Source organism: Lissotriton helveticus, chromosome 6 (genome assembly GCF_964261635.1).
Source record: "Lissotriton helveticus chromosome 6, aLisHel1.1, whole genome shotgun sequence".
Lineage (NCBI taxonomy): Eukaryota > Metazoa > Chordata > Amphibia > Caudata > Salamandridae > Lissotriton > Lissotriton helveticus.
In genome coordinates, this window is record NC_136067.1 from 853160626 (window position 1) to 853187805 (window position 27180).

The 27180-nt window shown below is 42.4% G+C and overlaps 1 protein-coding gene across 2 annotated transcripts in view; it reads right to left on the reverse strand.

Moving 5' to 3' along the window:
* TBC1D32 (TBC1 domain family member 32) overlaps positions 1 to 27180 on the reverse strand; it is a 940667-nt gene that overhangs the window by 589439 nt on the left and 324048 nt on the right. For both annotated transcript variants that reach the window (XM_078648467.1, XM_078648468.1), the window contains 2 exons: positions 26722 to 26814; positions 15128 to 15270 (listed from right to left, as the gene is read on the reverse strand). In XM_078648467.1, the coding sequence (XP_078504593.1) occupies positions 15128 to 15270; positions 26722 to 26814 (236 nt within the window). The remainder of the gene's footprint in view (positions 1 to 15127; positions 15271 to 26721; positions 26815 to 27180) is intronic.

Here is a 27180-nt window from a genome sequence, read left to right on the forward strand (position 1 = left end):
GTAAACTTAGGAAACACAGGTGATGTAATTGAAAAATGTGGAGTTTCTTTTCCTCATTTCACAATCGCATCACCTGTGTTTCCTTTGCTTAGGTATCTCATAGTGCAGAAGGAGTCTAGCATATCAAAGAGTACACAGAAGTTCAGCAGTATATACAACAATTTTGACATTTACAGAAAATTCAGCTTCTTATCTTGTTGGAGATGAAGTGAGGCCTGTCGTGCAAAATGGTGCATCTTTTCCATCACTGCTGCATCGGTTTCATGTGGCACGGGACTTTACAGCATGACACATCTGCCTAGATGCATCAAGTTGTAAATATGTCGCCACATAGCAAATCTTTTGCACCGCCGCTGCGTCACAAAAATGACGCACAGCGGCACAAAAGAGGCACACACCTATCATAAATCTGTCCCTAACATTTTAAATGATTGATTCAGGATGACGATAAGGTGTAGCCTATCCAGAGGTTTGTTTGAGGTGAGGCCTACTCAGGGTTGCAGATGAAATTTAGGGTTGTTGAAGAATACAGAGGAGATAATACATGTGCAGGCCTACCAATGAAGTGAGTCATATCCACTTCACTCTTGAACAAAGGCCAGACCTCTTCTGTGTCCGTGGACAGACCTAAACCTCATCTGCACAATGTCATTCGTAAACTTAGGAAACACAGGTGATGTAATTGAAAAATGTGGAGTTTCTTTTCCTCATTTCACAATCACATCACCTGTGTTTCCTTTGCTTAGGTATCTCGTAGTGCAGATGGAGTCTAGCATATCAAAGAGTACACAGAAGTTCAGCAGTGTATACAACAATTTTGACATTTACAGAAAATTCAGCTTCTTATCTTGTTGGAGATGAAGTGAGGCCTGTCTTGCAACATGGTGCATCTTTTGCATCACTGCTGCATCGGTTTCATGTGGCACGGGACTTTACAGCATGACACATCTGCTTAGATGCATCAAGTTGTAAATATGTCACAACATAGCAAATCTTTTGCACCGCCGCTGCGTCACAAAAGTGACGCACAGCGGCGCAAAAGAGGCACACACCTATCATAAATCAGCACATTGCAGGAATCACGTCATAAGCACGACATGTCTACTGCAATGCACAGGAGGAAGCCACACATTGCATGGTGCATCACTCCTTAGGCTATTTCAAACAGGCATAAGGATTTGATTCAGCAATGCTATAAAGCTGACTCAGTGAAATCTTCTAAATTTCACTGTGTTAGTTTTACAGGGCTTTCATGCAAATGAATGCCCACCCTGCAACAAAACACCTATATGAAACCTGACGCAGGTTTCATGTGGCACAGGACTTTACAGCATAACACATCTGCCTAGATGCATCAAGTTGTAAATATGTCACAACATAGCAAATGTTTTGCACCGCCGCTGCATCACAAAAGTGACGCACAGCGGCACAAAAGAGGCACACACCTATCATAAATCTGTCCCTAACATTTTAAATGATTGATTCATTATGACGATAAGGTGTAGCCTATCCAGAGGTTTGTTTGAGGTGAGGCCTACTCAGGGTTGCAGATGAAATTTAGGGTTTCTTTTCCTCATTTCACAATCACATCACCTGTGTTTCCTTTGCTTAGGTATCTCATAGTGCATATGGAGTCTAGCATATCAAAGACTACGCAGAAGGTGAGAACTGTATGGAACATGGCTATGTAAGTCAAATAATCAAAATCTAAATTTGCCAAGCACACATGGGGGTGTATTTACAAGGACCTTCCACCACGAGGAAATGTCTTTAATTAAAATGAGAAAAATAACATCAAAGGGACTCAAATGCCTTTTTAATATACCCCAAGCAACCTATGAAACTGTAGCACTACATATCAAGAAACCTAATTGATTTCAAAAATCGTTTTTAAACACATCATCTAAATCAATTATATACCTACATTCAAGGGGAAATGACTTAAAATGGCCTAAGACACATGAAAGCGTTTTTTTAAGGCCCTTGCACCATTTTGGGTCGCTTTTAACATGGCTATGTTAGTCAAAGAATTAAAATCTAAATTTGCCAAGCACAGATGGGGGCATATTTACAAGGACCTTGCACCACGGGGAAAGGTCTTAAATTAAAATGGGAAAAATAACATCAGAGAGACTCAAATGCCTTATAAATATGCCCCAAGCAACCTATGAAAGTCTAGCACTACATATCCAGAAACCTAATTGATGTCCAAAAACGTTTTAAAACACATCATCTAAATCAATTATATACCTACATTCATCAGGAAGTGACTTAAAATGCCCTAAGACACATGAAAGCGTTTTTTTTAAACCCTTGCTCCATTTTTAGATCACTTTTAACATGGCTATGTAAGTCAAATAATCAAGATCTAAATTTGCCAAGCACAGATGGGGGCGTATTTACAAGGACCTTGCACCACAGGGAAAGGTCTTAAATTAAAATGGTAAAAATAACATCAGAAAAACTCAAAGGCCTTATAAATATGCCCGAAGCAACCTATGAAGCTCTAGCAGTACATATCAAGAAACCTAATTGTTTTCATAAATCGTTTTTAAACACATCATCTAAATCAATTATATACCTACATTCAAGGGGAAATGACTTAAAATGGCCTAAGACATATGAAAGTGTTTTTTTAAGGCCCTTGCAACATTTTTGGGTCACTTTTAACATGGCTATGTTAGTCAAAGAATTAAAATCTAAATTTGCCAAGCACAAATGGGGGCATATTTACAAGGAGCTTGCGCCACAGGGAAAGGTCTTAAATTAAAATGGGAAAAATAACATCAAAGGAACTCAAAAGCCTTGAAAATATGCCCCAAGCAACCTATGAAACTCTAGCAGTACATATCAAGAAACCTAATTGATTTCAAAAAACGTTTTTAAACACATCTTGTAAACAAATTATAATCATACATTCATGGGGAAGTGAGTTAAAATACCCTAAGACACATGAAAGCATTTTTGTAAGACCCTTGCACTATTTTTGCGTCACTTTTAACATGGCTATGTAACACAAAGAAACAAAATCTATTTGTAAAACACTTGACACAAAGCAACATTTTAAATACACAACTTTCTTCATAATTTTCTCCCTAAAGCATACTATTCTCTATCTAAATTAAATGAATCTTTTCTCACCTTAGCAAATACTTTATGAGTTTCAAAACAGTCTCAGAAACACACCAATTTGTTTTTAGCAGAGCAAAAGGTATGCACTCCAGAGTCTGCAGCCATAAAAAGCACAGAAATGCTGTAATTCATCACACATATCTCTCATGTCACCCAATCAAAACTCTTCCCTCACTTTTTTCAAATCAACACCCTTCCCCCCTCTGCCCTTTCTGCCTTTTTTGCATAGCAACCACCTCCTGAAAGACCTCTGATGTTTGCAAGTTCACACAACAATGTTTCAATTGAACTCTGAACTCTCAGTGCACCTGCATATCCAGTGCAATCTTTCATAAAATGATTTTTTCTTGACCATTCAAATTACATCTTTCAAAGAACTCATCCATGCACCCTAACATTCTGTTTTCAGCAATCAAAATCCACCAATCACTGCTACTGCTTCCTTAACACAGAAACTCCACAGTTTTTTTCATTTTAAACTCTTATTTTTTCAACTGCCATTTCATTGCCACACTTCATCTGACTGCAGCAGAACCTTCTCTCACCATGTTTTCTGTCTGGATTGTTGGACATAGTTACATCTACTGGGCTCAGAGGTATGCTGATAACAGAAATTTACCTAACCTCAATTTACAAAATGTGGAAATTAAGTGGATTGGCAACAGAGGATTAAAATGTCACCAATTGATACCATTGGTGAAAACCTTTATGCATTTGCCTAAACCTGACCTGTTAATTTTGCACTGTGGAGGTAATGACTTGGGCACTTTGACTGGGGTCGGTCTGGAAATGCTTTTAAAGGACACCTTTGAGCAATTGATGGCACTTTTTCCTCAAACTGCCTTGGTATATTCAAATATATGCCAAAGACAGAAATGGAGGTGGTCAAACCAATTTTGTCCACAAATTGAGAAATCGAGGAAGCATGTAAACAAATCTGTTTCAGCTTACATGAGAGACCATGGAATGGGCTCCATGTACAACAATAACTTGCGTTACTACATGCAAGATATCTACAGAGGAGATGGAGTTCACTTCTCAGATGAAGGGAACAGAGTTTTCATTCTGAATTTAAGACTGTGCATTGGTACCTACTTATAAGTACCTAAATGTACCATAAACCCAAAAGCTCTTCTCAGAGCTACCCTACATCTGATCACTCACAATTATTATTTTACTCTAACTTTTTTCACTAATTTTCAACAAAGTACGCTCCCCGGAGCGCTACCCGGTACGCGAACCGGAAGCTAACCGGGCGAAATTTTAAAAAAAAATTATTTTTTTCGCACATATGAGCCTCCTCAGCCATCCTCAGAAAACCTAGGGGGTCAAAATACGTCTACCGTGTCCCCTTCTACCCATTCTGAACATTATTTGCCCTCCATCTTGTATCTTAATTCGACCGAAACACAAAATGGTGGACTCCCTTAACGCTGCAGGTTCGCGTACCGGGGCGCTCACCGGGAAGCGCTCCATTAAAAAAGGTGGGAAAGTAATTTACAGAAGAAACCCTGGAGACACTTCACCAAATATAGATTTGCTCATACTACATACCAATCCCTACCATTTTCACAAATTTGGTTGGAATTCCATTCAGCCATTTAGCCTGTAGACCTCTCTAAATACCCTGAGGTAAATTACTTCACAAAACACATCTGAAGTGTTGGAATTGACAACCAATTAAAATGTTACTTTCATTTTCTACTTTTTTTACCTGACATTTGATTGGTTATGTACCTGAATATATATAAAAAAAGAGAGAGAAACACAGCCATTTTGACTACTACTTCCTGAACTACATTGCAAGATCATTTTCACTCACAACTTAAACTTGTTTTTAAAAGGTAAGATATTATTTCATAAATTTGAAAACTTTTTCAGATAGTTATATACTATCCCTCTGTAAGAGTTAGACATTGAGAAAGGCTTGTTTATTATAATTATGGATTGATTTAGGTTTCTGTGGTATAATTATGAATTTACATAGGCTTTCTCACAGGCACGTTTTAATAGTACTACTTCATGTCTCAAAAGTACCTGTCTGAACTTAAACCCAACAGTGCCCTATCTCTAATGATATATTTATTTTTTATTCAAATTTCAGCACAAAAATGCAAGGAGAACAGAACGTTTCCTTTGAAATTGTCCTAGACATGAATAATGAGGAAATAATTGAACCCATTGACTTGGAATTCATGGATGAATCACGAGACCATGAGCTTCTACAATGTGTAGAATCTGTGGATTATTTACTTCATTATGATGACGGTCAAATGTGGGAAGTTATGTTCACTCAACAAGAGGACATATCGGACAGTCAAATGTTAGACGTTCTATTAAATTTTGAAAAAGAATCAGAAAAATAAAATTATATTTAATATTAAAAAATTGTTTGAGTCTTTAATCATTTTTATATGTAATTCATAAACTAGTACCAAATTGATTATAATGTAAAGTCAGACTTATAGTATACTGTGCACAATTCCAAAAATACATTTATATTTAATAATCATTAATACTGCTACTTAAATAAAAAAAAAATAAAAAAAAAAAGAACAATCAATAAACATACAATATTTCAAAATATCATAGTCTATCATTCTTTTTTCCTTATAGTACGCTCCCCGGACCGCTTCCCCGCGGGGCCCTTTTAAAACCTCCACATCAAACCTAGGGGGTCAGGGAGGATCTACTATGCCCCCTTATGGTCATTTCCCCCTTTGTTTTGGCCTCCTCTTGTCTCTCGATCCTACCGAGAGACAAGATGGCGGCCGCTCCGGACTGTTTAGAATGTTGACAGGCACCGGAGAGCCAATCAGCTTCGCTTCGCGAAGTTCCGTTACGCGTCAAGTACGCGAACCGGGGCGCTGCCCGGAGCGCTGTTACAGATGTACATATTTTTTTGAACCTTAATTTCTCAAAATCCACTGGACCGCATATATTGAGACCTAGCAAAGGCACATCGGGCTACCAATACCTACAATTTTGCCAAGTTCCGTGAAAATCCATTCAGCCGTTCGGGCTAAAAGTGAGGCCAACCGCCCTATGGAAATTAACATGGGAAAAACGCGTTTTGGGACCCCCCTTTTTTCTCGGCCCCCCCTTGACGAACCCCCCCCAAATTTTCAGTGGCTGCTCAGAAACAAAATGTTCCATTTTCCTGAAAATTTCAGCCAATTCCGTCCACAAACGCCAAAGTTATTAGACATAGAATTTTCAAAAATCCCATAGGAAAAAAATCCTAACTATATATACCTACTGGCGACCGCCAGTAGGTAATACATATATATATATATATATATATATATATATATATACACACACATACATATATATAAATGCATATGCATATATATATATGTGTATATGTGTGCGTGTAGAGAGAGGTAGAGAGGTAGAGGTGTAGAGGTAGAGGTGTAGAGGTAGAGAGGTAGCGGTAGAGAGGTAGAGACTAGTAGAGAGAGAAGTAGAGAGAGGTAGAGAGTAGAGAGTGAGTAATAGAGAGTGAGTAGTAGAGAGTAGTAGAGAGCCGTAGAGAGAGTAGCAGAGAGTGAGTAGTAGAGAGTAGTAGAGTGAATAGTAGAGTGAGTAGTAGAGAGTAGTAAAGAGTGAGTAGTAGAGAGTAGTAGAGAGTAAGTAGTAGAGTGAGTAGTAGAGAGCAGTAGAGAGTGAGTAGTAGAGAGTAGTAAAGAGTGAGTAGTAGAGAGTAGTAGATAGTGAGTAGTAGAGAGTGAGTAGTAGAGAGTGAGTAGCAGAGAGAGAGAATAGTAGAGAGTAGTAGAGAGTGAGTAGTAGAGTGAGTAGTAGAGACTAGTAGAGAGAGTAGTAGAGAGTGAGTAGTAGAGAGTAGTAGAGAGTGAGTAGTAGAGTGAGTAGTAGAGAGTGAGTAGTAGAGAGAGAGTTGTAGAGAGTGAGTAGTAGAGAGTGAGAAGTAGAGAGTGAGTAGTAGAGAGTAGTAGAGAGTGAGTAGTAAAGAGTGAGTAGTAGAGAGTGAGTAGTAGAGAGAGAGTAGTAGAGAGTGAGTAGTAGAGAGTGAGTAGTAGAGAGTAGTAGATAGTGAGTAGTAGGGAGTGAGTAGTAGAGAGAGAGTAGTAGAGAATGAGTAGAAGGAAAGTGAGTATTTGAGAGTAGTGGAGTAGGAGAGAGTAAGTAGTAGAGAGTAGTGGAGAATTTTCCAAAGTTTGGCACAGCACCACTTGCACAATAAGTCCAATCAAATCATATCACTTAGAGTCCTTATTGAAGCGCTGAATCTTGGTGTATATTCAAATGCTTTTATTTTCCTCAAGTTTATGTACCACAGCCAGCCGAAACGTTTCGTTCTGTACAACAGAACTTCTTCAGGGCGTTCTTATTTCCTTCAAGTTATGTCGGTATCCTGTTGTCATATAACTAGATATTTCTTCCAAATGTTAGACGAGACGTAAGTACATTCTTATTCAAAGTGACTAGGTATCAATTTTACCCACACAATTCGGGCAGACTTGAGTAATTTATAGCATCCTCAAAGTCAGTCTTTCAAAAATTCCAAAGTATTGGACATGATAATCCAAATCCAAATGTTTCTCAAGAAAAGTCATTTTCAATCGTTCGGAATATCGGTGTTTGGGCAGATATGACCCAGGGACCCCCAGTATGCAAGGGGAATTAGTCCCCCCTCTGCAAACGCGCCAGTGGCCTGCGTTGCAGAGAGGTGTAAAAAGGGGCATAGCCTCATTACACCTCTGTGCAATGCAGCCTCCTGGCACATACTTGAGGTTCCAGGTGGGCTAGTTGGCCCCCAGGGACCCCTAGTATGCAAGGGGAATTGGTTCCCCCTCTTCAAACATGCACGGGGGCTGCGTTGCAGAGAGGTGTAAAAAAGGGTGTGGCCTCATTACACCTCTCTGCAATGCAGCCCCTTGGCGCATACTGGAGGCTCCTGGTGGGCTAGTTGGCCCCCAGGGACCCCCAGTATGCAAGGGGAATTAATTCCCCCTCTGCAAACGCGGCAGGGGGCTGCGTTGCAGAGAGGTGTAACAAGGGGCATAGCCTCATTACACCTCTGCAATGCAGCCCCCTGGCACATACTGGAGGTTCCAGGTGGGCTAGTTGGCCCCCAGGGGCCCCCAGTATGCAAGGGGAATTAGTTCCCCCTCTTCAAACATGCACGGGGCTGCATTGCAGAGAGGTGTAAAAAGGGGCGTGGCTTCATTACACCTCTCTGCAATGCAGTCTCCTGGCGCATACTGGAGATTCCTGGTGGGCTTTCAGGTCTTATATAGTTAGGAATTAGCTTTAAAAAAAACTTTGAAATTCCTAACTATAACTGGTGTGAAACCTATGTTTTTTTCAATGAATTTATATACATATATATATATATATATATAAATATATATATATATATATATATATATATATATATATATATATATATATATTAATTAAAACAAGTCAAAGCTTTCTAATTTTATAAACAGGCAGCACACAGGTGAGCTGCTCAGTGGTAGCTAGAAAGCTACAGGAGCTCACAAGCTACTGGTTGGAGACCCCTGCCCTAAACCCTACAATTACCCTGATACCCCAAAACCCATACCCACCCTCAACCCTAAAATTATCCTGGGCACCCCAAAACCCATACCCACCCTGAACCCTCAAATTAACCTGGACACCCAAAACCCACCCAACACTTAACCCCAAAATTACCTTTAACACCCCAAAACCCAAACCAACCATGAACCCTACAATTACCCTGGGCATCCGAAACCCATACCCACCCTGAACCCTAAAATTACTCTTTAAACCCCAAAACCAATACCCACCCTGAACCCTAAAATTACCCTTGACACCCCAAATCCCAAACCAACCCTGAACCTTAAAATTAACCTGGGCACCCAAACCCCAAACCAACCCTAAACCCTAAAATTACCGTGGGCAGCCCAAAACCCAAACACACCGAACCCCAAAATTACCCTTAGCACCCCAAAGCCCTTACCCACCCTGAACCCTAAAATTACCCATGGCACCCCAAAACCCATACCAACCCTGAATCTTAAAATTACCCTGGGCACCCCAAACCCCATACCCACCCTAAAATGTAAAATTACCCTGGGCACCACTAAACCCAAATCCACCCTGAACCCTAAAATTACCCTTGGTACCCCAAACCCACCCTGAACCCTAAAATTACCCTTGGCACCCCAAAACCTACCTGAACCCTAAAATTACTCTTAGCACCCAAACCAACCCTGCACCCTAAATTACCCTTACTACCCCAAAACCCATACCCACCCTAAAACGTAAAATTACCCTTGGCACCCCAGAACCAAAATCCACCCTGAACCCTAAAATTAACCTTGGTACCCCAAAACCTATACCCCTACACCCCAAAAGCCAAACCCACCCTAAACCATATACTTACCTTATACTTACATGTAAAACACATATGCCTTTACAATTAAATTTGTTGTAAAGGCATGCGTGGTAAAGGCATGTGCGTTGTAATGCAATGCGTTGTATTGGCATTGCGATGTAATTTTAGTTGCGCTCTGTTGGCATGCGTTGTATTACATTCGTTGTAGTGGCTGTTTCCCCGAATCGGATGTACCCAAATGCACATCTCTTCTTCCTCCACTGCCACTCTGACGTTGCAGCTCTGTGCCACACCTACTCGTTGAAATGGGCTGGACTCCTGGGAAACCATTGCCCTTGGCATTTACGGGTACACTCAACAAAGTAGGGTGGCGGCCCGCTTTGGGGAGCTTGAGCTTCTCTCGGCCAAGGGAGCAGCTTATCTGCAATGGCACACACAACCACCCCCTCTAGCTGCATCCTGGCAGTACACTCCAGATGCTTGGTGGAAGCCGAAAGCTCGGTGATTTGCAGAGAAGAGTTGAGAGGTCTCTGCAAGTACTAAATTTCAATGGAATGTGATGCCATGCTGATCCAGCTACAGGTGGTTATTAGGGATGATAATCTTCTACCTTAGGCTACACCAGTGCTTAATTTGTAAAATATGAAGTGCAGGTGCTTCCATTTTTTAGGAGGCCACACCCAATTCCCTGGCTCCACCCACTTTCTTTAATGGCTCCACCCACTTCCTTTATTGGCTCCATCCACAAACCTCAACATATAAGAGCTGTTAGACCTGGCATCATTGGCATGAGTCTCTCCTCCATTTTTTCTGTTTGCCTCCTCTGTTTACGATGTTTTTGCTGGAATATTGCTTTGGGCACTGTGCCACTGCTGATCAGTGCCACAGTGCAAGTGCTCCCTATGTAAAATTGATGTATTGATTGGATTCCATGTTTGGCTTATTTGGTTTACTGTCAGTCCCTAGTAGCGTGAACCAGGAGTGCCAGGGCTTGTAAATACAAATGCTGCTAGTGGGCTAGCAGCACGTGTTGTGCCACCCACAGAAGCGGCCTGGTAAAATATGTCTAAAGATCTGCCATTGCTAGACCTACGTGCAGTCTGGTACTGTCACGCGGGCTGCGCAAGTACACCTACCTGCCAGTCCCTACACCTTCCCTTAAATTCATGTTAGTCACCCCTATGGTAGGCCCAAGGGCAGGGTGCATTGTAAGCATAAGGTAGGACAAGCCTGATGAGATTGGCATGTCCTAATAGTGAATTACAGCCATCTTCGTTTTTCACTATTGTAAGGTTACCTGCTCTCCATCAGTTAGAATGGGCTGCCCGGATTATTAACGCTATAATCCTAGCGGGCTCGGGAAGCATGGTACAATGTCGAGTTTGGTCTCCCTGAACTCAGAGTTTAATAACGCATCCGGTTGGGTGGATGGTTTTTAGACTCTGTGTTTGAAAATAGCACTTTTAGAAAGTGGCTATTTTCTTGTCTGACTGTCTACTGGTCTCTGCTGGTTTGGTGTGCGTGTGACAGGGGCTGGGTGGCTCCAGAGGTCTGAATGTGTCTGTGTGGGGCGAGTGAGGCATTTGCATTGAGAGTAGGGGAAGAGTAGCTCCTGATAGCCTGCCCTGCCTGACACAATGCTGGCTCCACCTCCTGCCGGGCGACTGATGGCTCTGTGCCTGCCAGGGACAATCCTGGCTCCACCTCCTGCAGGGCGGCTGAGGACCCTGCCCTGCCCAGTGAATAGGCCAGGTGCCTCGGCCTGGCAACACCCACAACAAACCCAGGATGGGGGGAATTCCCCTGCATGGACAAAGGGATCAAAGCAGAAAACCAAGAATTTAGATCACTTCTGACAAGGAAACCGGAACCAAGGACAAGAAGCCTGCTGATCCAAGGACTTGCCTACCCCTTCTGCCAGTGTGCTGTTTTGCTGGGTGTAATCCTGCAGTCACTTCTTTATTTTTGCCAAGGAACCAGGAGAGAGGAACTGAGTGTGTACTCTCAAGCTTTGCCAAGGAAAATCTCCAAGGGCTGGAAGAGTGCCAGCCTCCTGTTGAAGTCACAGGGCCAAAGGACTTCACTATTTGCTGAAAGTGCTTGTTGCTGGAACCTGGAAGTCCAGCACCCTCTGAAGAATCCAGCAATCCCGACGCCGACGGACGCCGCCGAATCCAGCTCGACATCGTGAGTGCAGCTCCCGTGTCCCGTCTCTTCGACGCCGGCCACGGGGCCCGATCGACGCTAGTAGCGAAGCCGCTGCTGACGCCTTGACACCGAGCCCTCTCGACGCCGTGAGCGCTGCTCACTCTTGCAACATCGACATCGACGACGACGACGTATCCTGCTTCGTCTCGTGAGCGCTGCTACTGCCTGACATCTGTCGACGCTGCTGCAGATCGCCCTGACTCCGAGGCCCGATCGATGCTGAAGACTCGACGCCGGGACATCTCGACGCCGTAGATCATCGTTTCTTTGTTTTCCAAGGTACTGTGTTGTGGGGGTCTGTTTCGACTCTGGGATCGACGTAGCGCTCCTCGCGGTCGACGCCGAACCTTTGGATTAACTTTACCCCGACGTCGTGTGACTCCAGGGGAGGTTACATTGTTGCCAAGAACTGGGATTTAAAGAAGAAGAGTTGCTTTTGTTACTAAAGACTTTGTGCTAAGAAGAAACTACACTTGAACTATTATTGTTCCTTCCAAGAGTATTTATTAAGATTGTGGTATATTTTTGTCGTTATTTGGTCTTGTGCTAAGCCTTATATAAACATCCTTATTTTTATACTACTACTGTGTCGTGTCCATTTGTAGTGTATTCACTTTATTACTGTATGTGGTCATAAATGCTTAACGCACTGCCTCTGAGATAAGCCTGTCTGCTTTGCCAAGCTACCAAGGGGGTGAGCAGGGGTTATCTAAGTGTGTGATCCCCTTGCCCTGACTAGAAAAGGTGTGTCCCTATCTGTCAGAAGTGTATACCTCTGCCAACAAGAGACAGCCAAGTCTAACAAGAGCCACCTCCTAACTTCTAGAGTTTAGCAAGAAGCTGAAGGACTGGCTCTTCACATAAACACCTTGAGTACCTCACGCCTACACACCTGCCCATTGCCAAAGCACCTGGATACCCTCTTGGTTGATTAGTGCGCTATGCAAATTAATATAATATAATATAAAATATGGAAAGTCTATGACAACAACTTATAAGTCAACTTGAATTACAGAATGTGAGTAAAGGTCAAAATGCAGCTCTAGGAAAGGTAATATAAGGACATGAGGCAGCTTCCCAACTTAAAGAGAATGTGCTTGTACTGTGCTGTTTGAAAGAAAGAAAGGGATGAAGGAAAAATACATTAAGGAAGGAAACCATTAAGGCAGGCAGGAAGGAGAGTACTGGTCTGGAGTGAGAAAATAAACGAGTAAAGGATGAAAGGAGGAAAATAAAAGAGAATGTGGAAGAAATGAAGGATAGAGGGGAAAAGGAAGCAAACGATGTGTGATGGATGACTAGAAAAAAGAAAGGAAAATGGAAGAAAAGCAGATGGAAGTGTTAATGATAAGAAAGAAAGAAATTAAAGAAAGTATGAAAGAAGCAGGAAAAAAATTTAGGAACGAAAGGCGTGAGAAGGAAGAAATGATCCAAGTGTAGTGATTGAATAAAAGATCTCAGGTCCGCTTGAGACAAGTCGTACTATCAACCTTTATATTATGCTTTGTACACGCCCATGCCCTGGCCAGTGAGCCTGTGTTGCTTAAACAGGTGCCTCTCACAGGGACATGCTAAAAGCGTAAAACTCGTATGTGTTGCTAGCCTGCTCCTGTACAAGAAATAGGTATGTTGTTACATGACATTAATAATACCCCTTTCAAAAACATTCCCATGACTGGAATGTCTCTCCATTCCTCTGGAGTGCCCGTGAACCTCCATGCACAACACCAGTCTGACTGTTCCTCCCATTTCAAGAGGGATCATTTCATTCATTAAACATGCTTTTTCAAACACAGTCCTGTCCTCTCCATTTTTGAAAATAAATTACATTTCAAGCAGATTCTCACATAATAGTGCCTGTGGCAATTCTAGCAACCGCAGGGCTGACTCACAGTATAAAAACGACAAAAGGAAAATGCTGCTATAAGAAATAATTAAGACTCTTGCACTTCTACACTGCATTACTAGAATGCCAGTAATATAGTTCAGTTAGTTAGTGCCGCTACACACTCTAAACTCTCCCCTAGAAAGAAAACGCCCTACACCAAAACGCTTACATCCTTGTTATCCCAGGCGAGTAACCCTGATAGATTGTTCTGATCTCCACGACTAGAATTTCCCCCTTTTTACACCCATCACTCTGTGCACTCTATCACAATAGATGCTTTGACCCCCTAGCATAGATGCTCCCACCAACCAGAATAGCCATCTTTCAGCCCTTACCACATTTTCCCACTTATGTCACTCACAAGCCACCACTACTGTTCATATACTTTTAGTTCCATAGTGTCCATTTGCTGAACTCTTTTAGCATTTTCACAAAAACTGCAGAAGCCTGACAATTACTTCTGTTAGCATCTATTATCTGGCTGGTATTTACTAGCTGTATTGTAAAATGATCATTAAAAAGGTTACAATAAATACTAGATAGTATCTGTAAAACTAGCAGTTCAAATATAAACTCTGCTTAACAATATTCAGAAAATGTTTTCATTAAGTTAATTAAACAGACAGTGACATTTTCATCAAGAACCAAGTGTGTTATGGGCTGCCAAATATAGTTCTTAAGTGGGTGCTCCATCATTTGTGAAGACTGATGGAGAGACTCTGGAACACTTGCATAGCATGCTCCAACAGTTCTCTTGACTCTTAAAAGTCCAGCTGCAATTAGGGATGCTGCTATCAACTGTTGTGTGGTCCACAAAGAGTGGATGGGTGAGGCCCAGTTGGCTTGGTCTTGTACTTGTGCCACAGCAGAGGAGGTGTAGAGACTGGAATAATGTAATTGAATGAGAGTAGACAAAAAGCAACAGGAAGCTCCTCAGAAGTGGGAGTTCTATTTGTGTTAGGAACAATAAATGCAGCACAACTATGCTACAAACCCAATCGCACAACTGGTGACAAAATACGATGCAAACTTCTCTTGTTCAACGTTTTATTCTTTGCTTTTCACATTTCATCCAGCTTGACTTTTATCACGATGAAAAACATCAAAAAACGTCCATTTGCTTTACATAAAATAGTTAAATCTATCCAGGCCTCTCCCTACGTCACGTCAGGACGTTTCTTTCATGAATTACAGTTAAAATCTTTATCCCAATGCATTTCGGGGCTTTTTGTTGCAAGGGTGGAGTTTCATCCACTGGTCAGAACATCAAACTGTGTATCATAAGGTTACATCTGAATAGGACAGAAGAGGCATGCATGATGCGAAAGAGGACAGAAATTGATAATAAGGGGTTGGGATCCCAGAAAGTGTTTAGATAAGTCAAATCTCTGCAATAGTTTTCAGTGTGAAATGTATTAAAAAACCATGCAGCATCACAGAGCTGCACGTCTGCTTAATTCTCTTAAGTGAGCACTGTAACTAAAGGCACATAACATAAGACTATAGACCTCAGGATTACACTGCATTCGGAGGATCATTCTACTAACCTGCTTTCCTTTCAACAATGACTGGATGGGAAGCAGAAGGGCATCTACTACAGCAGTCGTGTATAAACATTCTGTGGCACACTCTTTCCGATCGCAAAGAAGGCGCAGGGCATCCATCACCAGGCTGGTTGGAGAGTAGGATCCTAAAATAAAAATAATCAGAAAATATTTCCATGAAAAAGAAGGTGCACACACTTCACGAGCACTCTAGAAATCAATTGGGCACCTGTAATACTCCTAAAGTTTTTAAAACATGCTATGTGTAGCCACTATTATGAAGTACAACCTCAAGCTACAGCAATGATCAATCCTACTATCTCCAATGTCACATTAATGTCTTCATAGATTAATAAACAAATCGACTAAAATGTAAATGTGATGAATCCATTTACATGATGAGGTTAGAAACATTTGTGTAGACTTGAAAGTTAGAATTCTAACAGTGGCAAAACAAATATTTAACATACAAGCTTACAGTTTTTTAACTAAGAAAAAGACAGCTCACTTTCCTTTAATGTGCTAATAAAAAAATAAAAAAACATAAAATGGATAAACTTTTGAGCTCACTCTAAACCTTAATTGGATCTGCTATACTGAACTTCCTGTCGCTAAGAGCAATAACCTCCACAAACGTCAAGTAAGGTACATAGCCTCATTACCGTGATAGGGCAAGTAACTAGCATTTTCTACTATATAGCCATGCAAGAGAGCCATACCTTAGAAATATTTGAGAAATTACTCCATAAATCTCTCATATTTTGAACCATTCCAGATCAACCACTATTAATGGCATTGCATAGAAAGTCCACCGATAACATCACGCTTAAAAAAAAAAAAGTGGCGGAACACCACAAACAATGGTTACTCTTGTAGTAGGAATAACCACCACATCAGACACTTCCGAAGAGTAGTAAAATGATCCCTTCATAGAAACTGCACATCTTGAAAAGATATGAGAGAAAGTCTGGATGAGAGCAACATTTGTGAGAGGAAGGATTTAGCCTGACTGGTCTATTTTCCTAAATAAACCCTGTTCACGCCCCCAAAAGGAGCAGCTTAAAAAGTAGATGCCACTTAAAAATCTGCAATGCCATTGCATCACTGTTCCCCTGGACGGCTTATAGAAGCCGTCTGGCATGCATATGTTGATACAGTGCAAGACAATTGTATGTTTTACCGGTACCAATGCCTGTATGCCTAACAGAAAGACCTGTCAAAGCCAAAGTGATCACATTAATGTATGGATAGTTAGGTTGCCTCTCATCTGAGAAAAACAACTCATGCTTCCAGAACCTCCCAATGTGTTTCCCATCTTGCTAACTAGGTATCTGTCACAATCTGCATCTGACAGACCAGGACAGCAAAAATATACCCTTGAAATAGGTTCTTGTCTTGCATCCAACACTATGCCAGTACCTTTGTGAATACTTAAAGTGCTAATAAAGAGCCCAACAAAGAACCCTGATGTAAACTCGTTAGCCTCCAGCCTCAAAATCCAAGGACTTAAGTTAAAGCTCAATTGAAACAGAGAAACAGGAGAATTTGTGACTGAAGATATAATTTTGAACAGATCCTAACAGTACCTTGTGAACTTAAGACGTAGCCTACAAAAACTGACTGTGCAGCCAAGCTTTTCCTTTTGTTTAAACAGCCACAGTAGTCAACACTTCCTACTTAAGTTCTTAGCAATCCAAGGTGATAGTGTGCTATAATATGTCAAACACAAACATACAAGTTTTGCATTACCGTATATGGAATACTCTTGGTAAACGTTAGGGACAAGACAAGTGGACAAAAAGATCCAGGTGGACTGTGGTCCTCTGAGGTATCTAACAGCAACCTTTAGCAAGATTTGGTATTTTTGTAAAACCGGTAACTGGTGTTGCTTAGCCACATATTAAGATCACGCTTGGAAATACAGTCGAGGGTTGGTAATCCATATATCAGCATGAGCAGGTCTGTTTTCAGATTAGGGTTGAGACATTTTAGCATCTGGAAACCTGCATCTTAGTAGCATCAGGAAAGAGTCCCAGAGAACCCCAATAACAGATTATATGAATATCTGCTGAGACTCCTCAGATAACCTGGAGAGTCTCAAACCAGAGTATGCAGAAAAAGACTACAAAGCAAAATTAGCAGAATGCACACAAGTGTTGCATAGGGAAAGAGCAAGAATCACAAGACAAAAATCATAATGGAGCAAAACCAAAAACAGAAAAGTGAAATTTAGGTATTCTTAGGTCGACACAATAGTACAGATACCTAAGCAGAATTTGCGCTTGGTAACATGAAGGACAACTTTAAAGTTTCAAAATGTATTTCGTGTTATTACATTGCGTGCAGTAACACTGAAACAAGATAATAGAGGGACATCACAGATCAAAACTTGACTCACTGCAGGTATTACCGAATTACTAGAGGAAGTGCCGTGGGACTAGTGAGGTTAGTGAATTAGGGACCAACTGACTGGTTTATGCTCCATTCCCAGACGTCACCTTTAAGATGCAAATACACTAGACATAGCCACTGATAGAACCTTTTACCAGTAGTCCCCCATACCCATGTTCCCATCGACAAAATCGTCTCTACATTGGTCTCAGTGGAACAAGTGCTAGGCATTCAGTTTAGACTGAACTGGGGGGTTTATGTCTCTCCGGTGACCAAGACCTCAAAGATGGACTTTGGTTTGGTGGCAAGTATCTTTTCCTATCTATCCTGGAGCACGTTGAGTTCTAGAATGGGCCTCTTTATTCGGATTTTACGAATTTATGATGAGAAAGTATCTGTTGCACAAACCCAAACTCACATGCTATTCTCCCAGTAGCACATCTCATTGGACTGCATTTGTCGAGTTGGTGAGACGTCCTTCACATGTCTCTCTCTGTGGCTTTATATTGCTTTGCATTACAGTATAAATCTAGTGGAAAGTTCCTAAATACGGGGATGTTCCACTTATTTACCATCCATAGGAAGGTTGCCTCTTCCAAATCCACAAAAAATACACTGAACTCTGCTCCCTCTGGTGTTAAGAATTTGTAGCCAGAATTTGTTTTTAATACATTTCCCCTACCTCAGCAGCTTGTCCGCCCATAGATGTCCTCAGAAATTGATGCCCAGTACCAGACGTAGGACTTCAGGCTGAAAGCAATGCTCTCTACTGATACACTATATAGAGAGGCGTAGGTGGAGTAGATGGGCCTTAATGTTTGGCTTATTGTCTGAAGTCATTGCCCTTCTCAAGATTGTTGACTACATTATCCCCAAGCAACTTCTCACCATACGTGGCATGTCCAAAATCTTTGACTGGGATTAGATGATAAAGTCAAAATCAGCCATACAAAGAGTACCATTGCACTCTGACCCTCCCAGGCCAAACGACTAAATAATGTAAGTTGAAGCATTTAAGTCATGAGTGAGCACGCACCAACCATATGGGCAACAGTTGTGAACAATAATTGCCACAATGAATATTCCTACTTGGGAAAATTTCCCCCCAGATTACCAGACAGCAAAAGCAAAAATATTTGCAGCTTCAGTAATCCTCTTTGACATAGGAGACCTACACTAACATTGACAGCAAGGATTACCAAGAGTATATCATTGTATACTTAGAGAAATACATATCCTACAGACGGGCTATCTTTTTTACAACAGGTCTCATAGAGACAGTGCTAGAGCATGTCTCTTCAAAATATATGTAATAAGATTCTTAAAATCTGTATAAAATGCTAGATAAAGATTCTGATGCTTTGGTTCTTTGTGGAGAATGCCCACTGATTTTATCATGGGCATCAATTTATTTTGGGATGCTTGGGATTCATAGGACATAGTACATAGCCACAGATGGCACAGTGGAGCTCTTTTTTAATCCTTTGCTTAATTGATGCATGTTGCACGGAGCCTGGGGGTTGGAGCGTGAAGCACAAAGCTCCTAAGCCCATTAGGTGAAACCGCTAGCACACCTGAGCGCTCGAGTTCGGGGCCCGAGATGAGTTGTCAGAGAGCAATGTATGTGCTCACAAGCACCCCGCTCAAAAACCCGTGGCACTCGTGATTCCTGGAGCTCCAGGGCAGTCTTGATTGGCCAAGCAACTGGTGCATCAGTAAGTGTAAAGCCCTGAGGTTAAACAAAATGGTGTGAGGCTCCACATTCTGCACACCCGTCGGTGGGTCAGTGAATGAGGGGGCAGAGAATAACAGGCAACTGAAAAATGGAGAAAGCTGTAGGGGGAAAAAAAGTGAAGGAGGAGTGAGTGCTGTTGCCTGTCCTTATGATATCGGTGCTGGTGCCATCGTACCTGCTTCTGCTTTGGGCCCCGCCCGAACCGGTTCAAACTGTCTTGCCCGGGACACCCCATTAAGCCTCCATCAAGCACTGTATAACTGGCAGGAAGCGAGGGCTAAAGCCAGCAAGACCTGCAGAGTGGTGCTGGTGTATCCCTCCATGGAGGCGGCCAGAGCGCTCATGCCCCATCTCCCACCAAAAGAGGCCCGGCTGAGTTTCCCTGGTCAGGCATGGGTTTGCAAGCCACCATTGGTTGAGGACCTGAGTCTACAGGAGAGGAGGGGTTCACCCACAGGATAGCTAACCAATAACACATGGGGGAGGGGGGCAGGGCACACACCTGGATTACAGTGGAGGCGAGGCGGTTTTGGTGCGGCTTAAGGTGGAGCACTCAAAGGACACAGCAATGTGCTCCAGCCTTGTGATAACTGTAGCAAACTCTGTACTTGATGTACTAATTTGACATCAAGAGAGCCCCAACGACAGAACTCCCCGAAAGACCAGTTTTTTTTTTTGTCCGCCCTAGACTTAGTTACAAGTGGTGAGTGAGGGATTAGCTGACATGGGCAAAAGAACTACACAATATCGGGTCTTTCATTTCCAGGTATCTCAAAACAGACATCAAAGGGATATTGCCAGTCGGACAGAAGATAGAAAACTCAAGCAGAAAGAAACATATGCAACAGAACAGAGCGAAAAGCCTCCAAAAGAGAAAATCATATGATAGTAAAAATCGGATCAACAGGCTAACAAAAATCTTTTGAAAAAGTGCATTGAACGCTAAAGCCCAAATTAGCTTCCAAAACATAACATCACAGCGATGGGGAGCCAGAGGACAGATTACTGGAAAGAGAAAAAACAGGAACCAAACCAAAAGTGAAAGTGAGAGTGAGAATGTGAGTCCTTAATGACTGAATCGAAGGCAACATGACCCCTCGCAGTGAAAGAAGGGAGGGGAAAGTCAACAACTTTTCCCAGTTGCTATTTAGAAGCAATGGATGATAGCATTTATAATGATGACAATAATGGCAAATGTAAACACATACTTGCCAATCAGGAATAGGAGCACTTGCTTGGTAGAAAGGGCATTCACTTAGGAAGAGGGAGAATTATAAAACAGTGAACCACAAGCGTGCATTTGAATCGGCATCATAACAAGCTCATAATGGGGAAGGTAAAATTGGTAATCACCCTTCTGAATCAGGTTTTGGTTCAGGCTTGAATACACAAACCTAGCAATAACACACAAACATTAAATATAAGTGTTCTGGAAGATGATAAAAGTGCACTGGAGAGCACAAACAATTATAAAATCAACCCATTGCTAAGACTAACAAATATCAACAACCTCTGTACTAAAAGCAACATCAATTGAATATATAAAGGGAAAAGTAGCCCATATCCAGGGAGACATGCATCAAAGTCTTTTGGATATAGATAATACAAGACTGAATGTTGCCATAGAATTTCCACTGGACTCTGTCTCAAATTATCCTGAATCTGAGTAACTGTCCAACCAGTGAATCAATTCAAAAATCATCCCTGGAACATCTTTGATGGAAAACTGCTTTCCTTGTTGCGATAACTTCAACAAGTAGGGTTAGCGAAATCCAGGTGCTGTGTTCTTGCGAATCTTACACCATTTTTCATTCTAATAAGGTACTGATGAGGACGTACCCGAAATTCCTTCAAAAAGTAATTTTGGATTTTTACGTCAATCAAACTATTTCTTACCAACCTTCTTTCAGCGCCGTTCCAGTCTGGATGTAAAAACTCTCCATTCCCTTGTCGTCAGGAGAGTCTTAAAGTTCTTTCTAGACAAAACACGAAACTTGCATAAATCGGACCAATTGTTTGTAAATTACAGCGTTGTCCTTACAGGTCAAGCCACTTCCACACAATCCATCTTCCGTTGGACAGTGCCTTGCATCTTTTTATGCTACCAAAAGCCAATAAGACTTTATCCCCTAGACTTAAGGCTCATTCTACTAGTAGCAAAGCGGCTAGTGCCTCTGTGATGAGAAATATCCCTATTGCTGAGATTTGCAGAGCAGCTGCATGGAGATCTGCTCACACGTTTACAAAACACTGTTGTTTGGACTAGGATGCTTGAGAAGATGATCAAGTAGGACAGGCCTCCCTGAGTAATGTATTTGCCTGATTGGTCATTTGGTCGTTCCTCTGTCTTTTCCAGATCTCTTTGTGGGGATAGGCTAGCTACTCTATTCAGTGTTTAGGACTATCAATAGAGATCCCCTCAGAGAGAAGAAGTGGTTTCTTACCTGTAATCCCTGTTCTCTCTCAAGGGAATCTCCATTGAAGTCATCATGGGGATTCTCCATTGAACAAATCCTCCCGTCTTCCCAGTGGAGATGACTGATGCAAGTATAGGACCTGTCTATCAATGTCACATCTTGTCAAAAAGAACTGAAGCAACTGCCACCTGCTGAGCATGATGAGATACTGGTGGTCTCTGGGTCCTTAAAGCCACAGACTCTGTTTTTGCACTCACATAATGTCACCCCATGGGGATACACTGTCCTGCTATCCTTCAAAAAAGGTTTGTGAAAGAGACTTAAGCTGTTTTTACAAAGTATTGCCTTTAAAAAATATATATATATGGGTTTCTTGACCCTTTTTTTCAGTACAATTTGAATAATTTGGCCATTGTAGCCTTCCTTATAGGCTGAATAATGTTATTTTCTTAATTGTTTCTACAGGCCTTCCTGAAGAAAGGCGAACATCTACACTTAAGAAGATATACAATGGAAAAGTAGTCTGGGATCCCTGCACATGGGAATGACTATTCAGTGCTTAGGACTTCAATAGAGATTCCCCTGAAAGAGAACTTGATCTTCTTTAATATGCTGTTGGAGTAGCGTCCCCCAACAATGATGAGAAAATTAACTGTGCGGCTGACATTAATTGTACATTAAATGACATGTGGAAAAGGCATCCATCAGAGATGCATTAATTCTAAAATGGGAACAGCGCAGAGTGAGGAAATGTTGAAGGCATGATTCACATATGCATGGAGAAATGAGCACTCAACTGACAAGACCTACTTCTTTTTATTTTAAAATTGTTTTGGTGATTTAGGACAGTGTGCATAGGTACTCAGAGGTGGTTTATCTTGGTAAAAAAGCGGCCAGATTGCTTGCCTTTGAGGGCTGCCTAAAACTGGAGGAGATGCAAGCAAATGTTTGGATGGCAACAAACAGTTCTTGAAAATTAATTGGGGATCTGCCATTTCCACAGTAACAAAGTGGGAATCACTGCAGAGCAGTGTGCAAGAGTAAGGTATATGGGTCAGACAACAGTTAGATAGCAAGCAGGAAACAAAGACAATCCTCTGATGCTAGAGGAGGGAACTGAGATGAGGCTCAATCGAGGGGAAATATAATAATCTTCAAATGTTTTCTAACACTCCAAAGAGGCAAAATAGATTTATGGAACGTTAGGTCGCTTACTGGCATTCTTACTTATATGGGTGCAGCTGAGAGATGCCATACTACTAGTACATGGCTCGCTATGATCTTGCAATTTCCACTAGCGATTATACCCTTTTTTCCAAAGCTGAATCTCTACTCTACCAAATAAATAACACTCCCATCTGCTCTTTTTCTGATCACCTGTTTGGGCTGGCAATTTTGGATCTGTATTTTTGGAACATATCACACCTTACATTCAAACATTTGCTAAGTTCACGATGCTCAGGTGACCTTAACATTTGGATAAACTCACTATCAAGACCGGAGGTTGTTTCTTTATTACTTCCATTGTTCACCTGCACTACATTCATCGACGAAACCATGCTGATCATGGAACACATGAATTTCTAGCTCCACACCAACATTATCACCACCATCAGAGGCACCCTTGCATACAGAATGCCAGGACTACGAACCGGCATAGGCGACGCCATCACTGAATTCATCATCCTGCTCGCCATTGAATCCGTACGCTACGTCTTCTTGGGAGACCTACACTTCCACATGGACAACACATCCTACACCAGCTCCACCGACCTTCTGGAAAGACTTGACAACATCGGCCTCAAGCAGCTAGTCACAGTCGCCATGCATAAAGCAGGATAGACGCTGGATCCTATCTTCACATACAGCAACAGAATCAGTTACAGCCACACCAGAGAACTCACTTGGTTGGACCACTTCATCGTACACTTCACCATCACCTGAGCTACCATCACCCCCCCCCCAAAGACAAGGCCTCCCCTTCCGCAACAGGTCTAAGGTCACTCAGCAGTAATGGACTGACGCTCTCAGCACAACACTCCCCGCAGACATCACCAGCTTTAATCAGACAGTACAGAAATTTAACAACTGAATCACCAACTCTACCGACCAAGTCACACTCCAACAAACTAACCATCCCACACAGACCCCCCCAAACAAGCCAGCTGGCACACCCCTGAATTCCGCATGTCTAAACGCAGTCACAAACAACTAGTAAGAAGATGGCGCACAAGCAGGAACCAAACCGACAGAGCCACTTTCAAATCAGTCCTCAACGACTCCACCGACTAATAAAAGCTGCAAAAGAGGAGGCCCTCCCCCACTGAATTGACACAAGCTCCAACAAGGCAAAGAAACTCTTCACCATCGTCAGAGTTCACCTACCCATCAGCCACCGAAAACGTGTTCCCTTCATCACTGGAACTCTGCAAAGCCCTTGCCGACCACTTCAACAACAAAATAGCAGCCATCTATAAAAACGACAAGTCCCCCACCCTCCAACCCCTCAGCCACCTACTGACCGCTGACCACCGGCTCACCGCATGGGAACAACTCAAACATCTGTGAAGAACACCATCCACTTTGGGAACTCCCATTGCCCCCTGCCCCCACAAACTTCAACCTCAGTTTAGGCTAGATAAGCTGCCAACTCACTGCCGTTTTCAACGCCTCAAAACCACAGCGGCTTTCCCAGATGCCTGGAAACACGTTGAGGTCAGAAGCCTCCGCAAGAAACCCTGGGCAGACCCCAGCGAGCTCCAGAACCACAGTCCCATTTCGCTGCTCCCGTTCCCCACCAAAGTTCTGGAAAAGGCCTTCAACCTTCAAATAACCGAACACCTGGAGCGAGCCCCTCCCAATCATTCTTCAGAACCAACAATAGCACTGAGATAGCGCTGTAACAGACGATATCCGCACCCTACTTGGCAAACAAGAATCAGCCGCCCTGATCCTGCTCGAACTCTCCACAGATTTCGGCACTGTCTCCCACCAGACACCAATCAATTGCCAAAACCAGATCGGCATCACAAAAAACCCTCTCAAATGGATGGCATTCCTTTTCACTGGGCGCACCCAGAAAGTCTGACTCCCTCCTTTCACATCACAGGCCAAGCATAACTTTTGCGACGCTGCAAAAGGCTCATCCCTCAGCCCAACCCTCTTCAACATCTACATGACACCACTCGCGGACACTATCAGATCACATGACATCAGCATCATCTCCTACAACGATGACACCCAGTTCGTCCTAACACTCTCAACCAATCCCGTTTCGTCAGAGAACAACTTCGGCAACTGTATGAAGAATGTCTCAGCCTGGATGAGGGACAACTGCCTTAAGCTCAACATGGACAATACTGAAGTCATTGTCGGCTAGCACACGGCCCTGTAGAATGACTCCTGGTGGCTTTCGGAACTAGGACCTACCCCCACACCTAAATATCACGCCCGCAACCTCTGCATCATCCGACAGCGAACTATCCATGAAACATCAAGTCAGCGCCATCTCCTTAGCCAGCTTCCACATGCTCCACAAACTCTTAAGGTGGCTGCCCATCAACACCAGATAAATGGTAAGGCAGACCCTCATCACCAGCCAACTGGACTACGGCACACACTCTATGCCAGTACGACCACCAAACTCATGCAAGGACTACAGTCGATCCAGAACGCGGCGGCCAGAATGATCATCAACCTGCCCGAGAGAACACCCAGCAACTGAAGGACCTCCACTAGCTTGCTGTTCAGAAGAGATGCTACTTCAAGCTCCTAACCCACGCCTACAAATCCCTCTCTGACCAAGGACTCACCCACGTGAACTAGTGCCTACACTTCCACCAGCCACACAGGAACCTCAGCTCAGCACACATTGCCCTCGTAGAGATACCCAGCATACTCAGCAAATGCCGCAACCGCACAGGAGGACGCTCCTTTTCCCACCTCACATGGAAAACATGGAACACCCTACCACTCCACCTTTGCACTGCACCACCGCTGAACGAATTCAGGAAGTGACTCAAGACCTGGCTTTTTGACTGAGACCAGCCGCAAGTGCCTGTATACCCTCCTGGGTAACAAGTTAGCGCTTTATAAATTCGACTTGATTGATTGATAGATATGTCTCCTCCACATTGACTGTCAAACATTTGTGTCAATTCATCTTTATTTATCTCAAAAAAGTTATCGTATCACATTTTTTTTTAAGTCGTCCTAATTATCCAATTAGTAAACTGCAGCTCATCCAAAACACTGATGTCAGATCGCTGAAGTTTACCTCCACCGGGCTTATCTGCTTTATATCGGACAGCACTGCTTTAATTTTCAGTGTCTAAGAAAGCTGTTTTTAAACAGCCCTAGAGCAATCATCGCACCTTTTAGAAATAAACTCCTCTCTTCACTCAGCAGAGCCTTGTTCCTTACTACTCTTGCACAACCCCTTTCTATTTCTACAGCCCATCGGCTTGATGTTCGATCCCTTAAGTAGGTTCTGTAGTTTGGCAACCAAGTACTGGGATGGCTAACGATCAGTTGGTCGCACATAGCGCCATCCTCAAATGTCAAGTTAAAAAACCTGTTTTTCATGTGGCTCTTTTATATTCTGTATTTCAGAGAAGTTTTGGTTGTTTCCTTTGTCCAGGATGCCGTATACCTGAGGGAACAATGTGTTCAACAAATATATCTCATTCATTCACTCATTCATCTATTCACTCATTCATTATTCATTCATTCAGATTAGAAAAGATCTCTTCCCGCAGGCAATGTAGGTCTCTCTGGCGGCTTTAGACACATCATCACAATTTCTATGATAGTAGGCAGTCTGGTCCACACAATCTGTGCAATGAGTAGTTTCTGAATGAGGTGGATGGAAGAAGCCAAATACACACTTGGCACAATATCTTTGCTGGAATTGATGGAGCTCCAACTGCTATGATATGTAAGAAGGTATGGGTGACATGAATTAGCCAAATGCAGTAAAGATATTACATGCAAAATGAATCTACTTATACTGATTTCTAAAGCATTTGAAGAAAACACACTTGAAAGGTATTTACCTATATGCACTGCAAGCTTTTTCTTTGAGTAATTCGGAGAACGATACATGATGTTGATAAAAAGAACCAAGAGGTCTATGAGAGACACCGACTCTAAAAATTTGAAAAAGAAAGATTACATGAAACAAGTCATGAATAAAATAGGACTGCAATAACACTATTTCATGCATTGACGAGGGATGATGGTGAAACTCTGAAAAAAATCAATACTCTGTAAGAGCATTCTATCGTAAGTTGTAAGACAGAGATAGACAGACAATGAACAAACACAGCCAGATATTTTAATTCAGTAAAAAAACAGCGCATCCATGAAGTGACATCAGTAGCAACTTTAAGGCATTACATATTGGTGATGGTAAGTTACTTCTAAAGGCTGAAAAACTGCAGTTTCGGGTTCCTAGTGAGTGCAACTGCAGACAAAACCATTTCATCTTTCTTATTAGTATTCTTCTAGGGAGG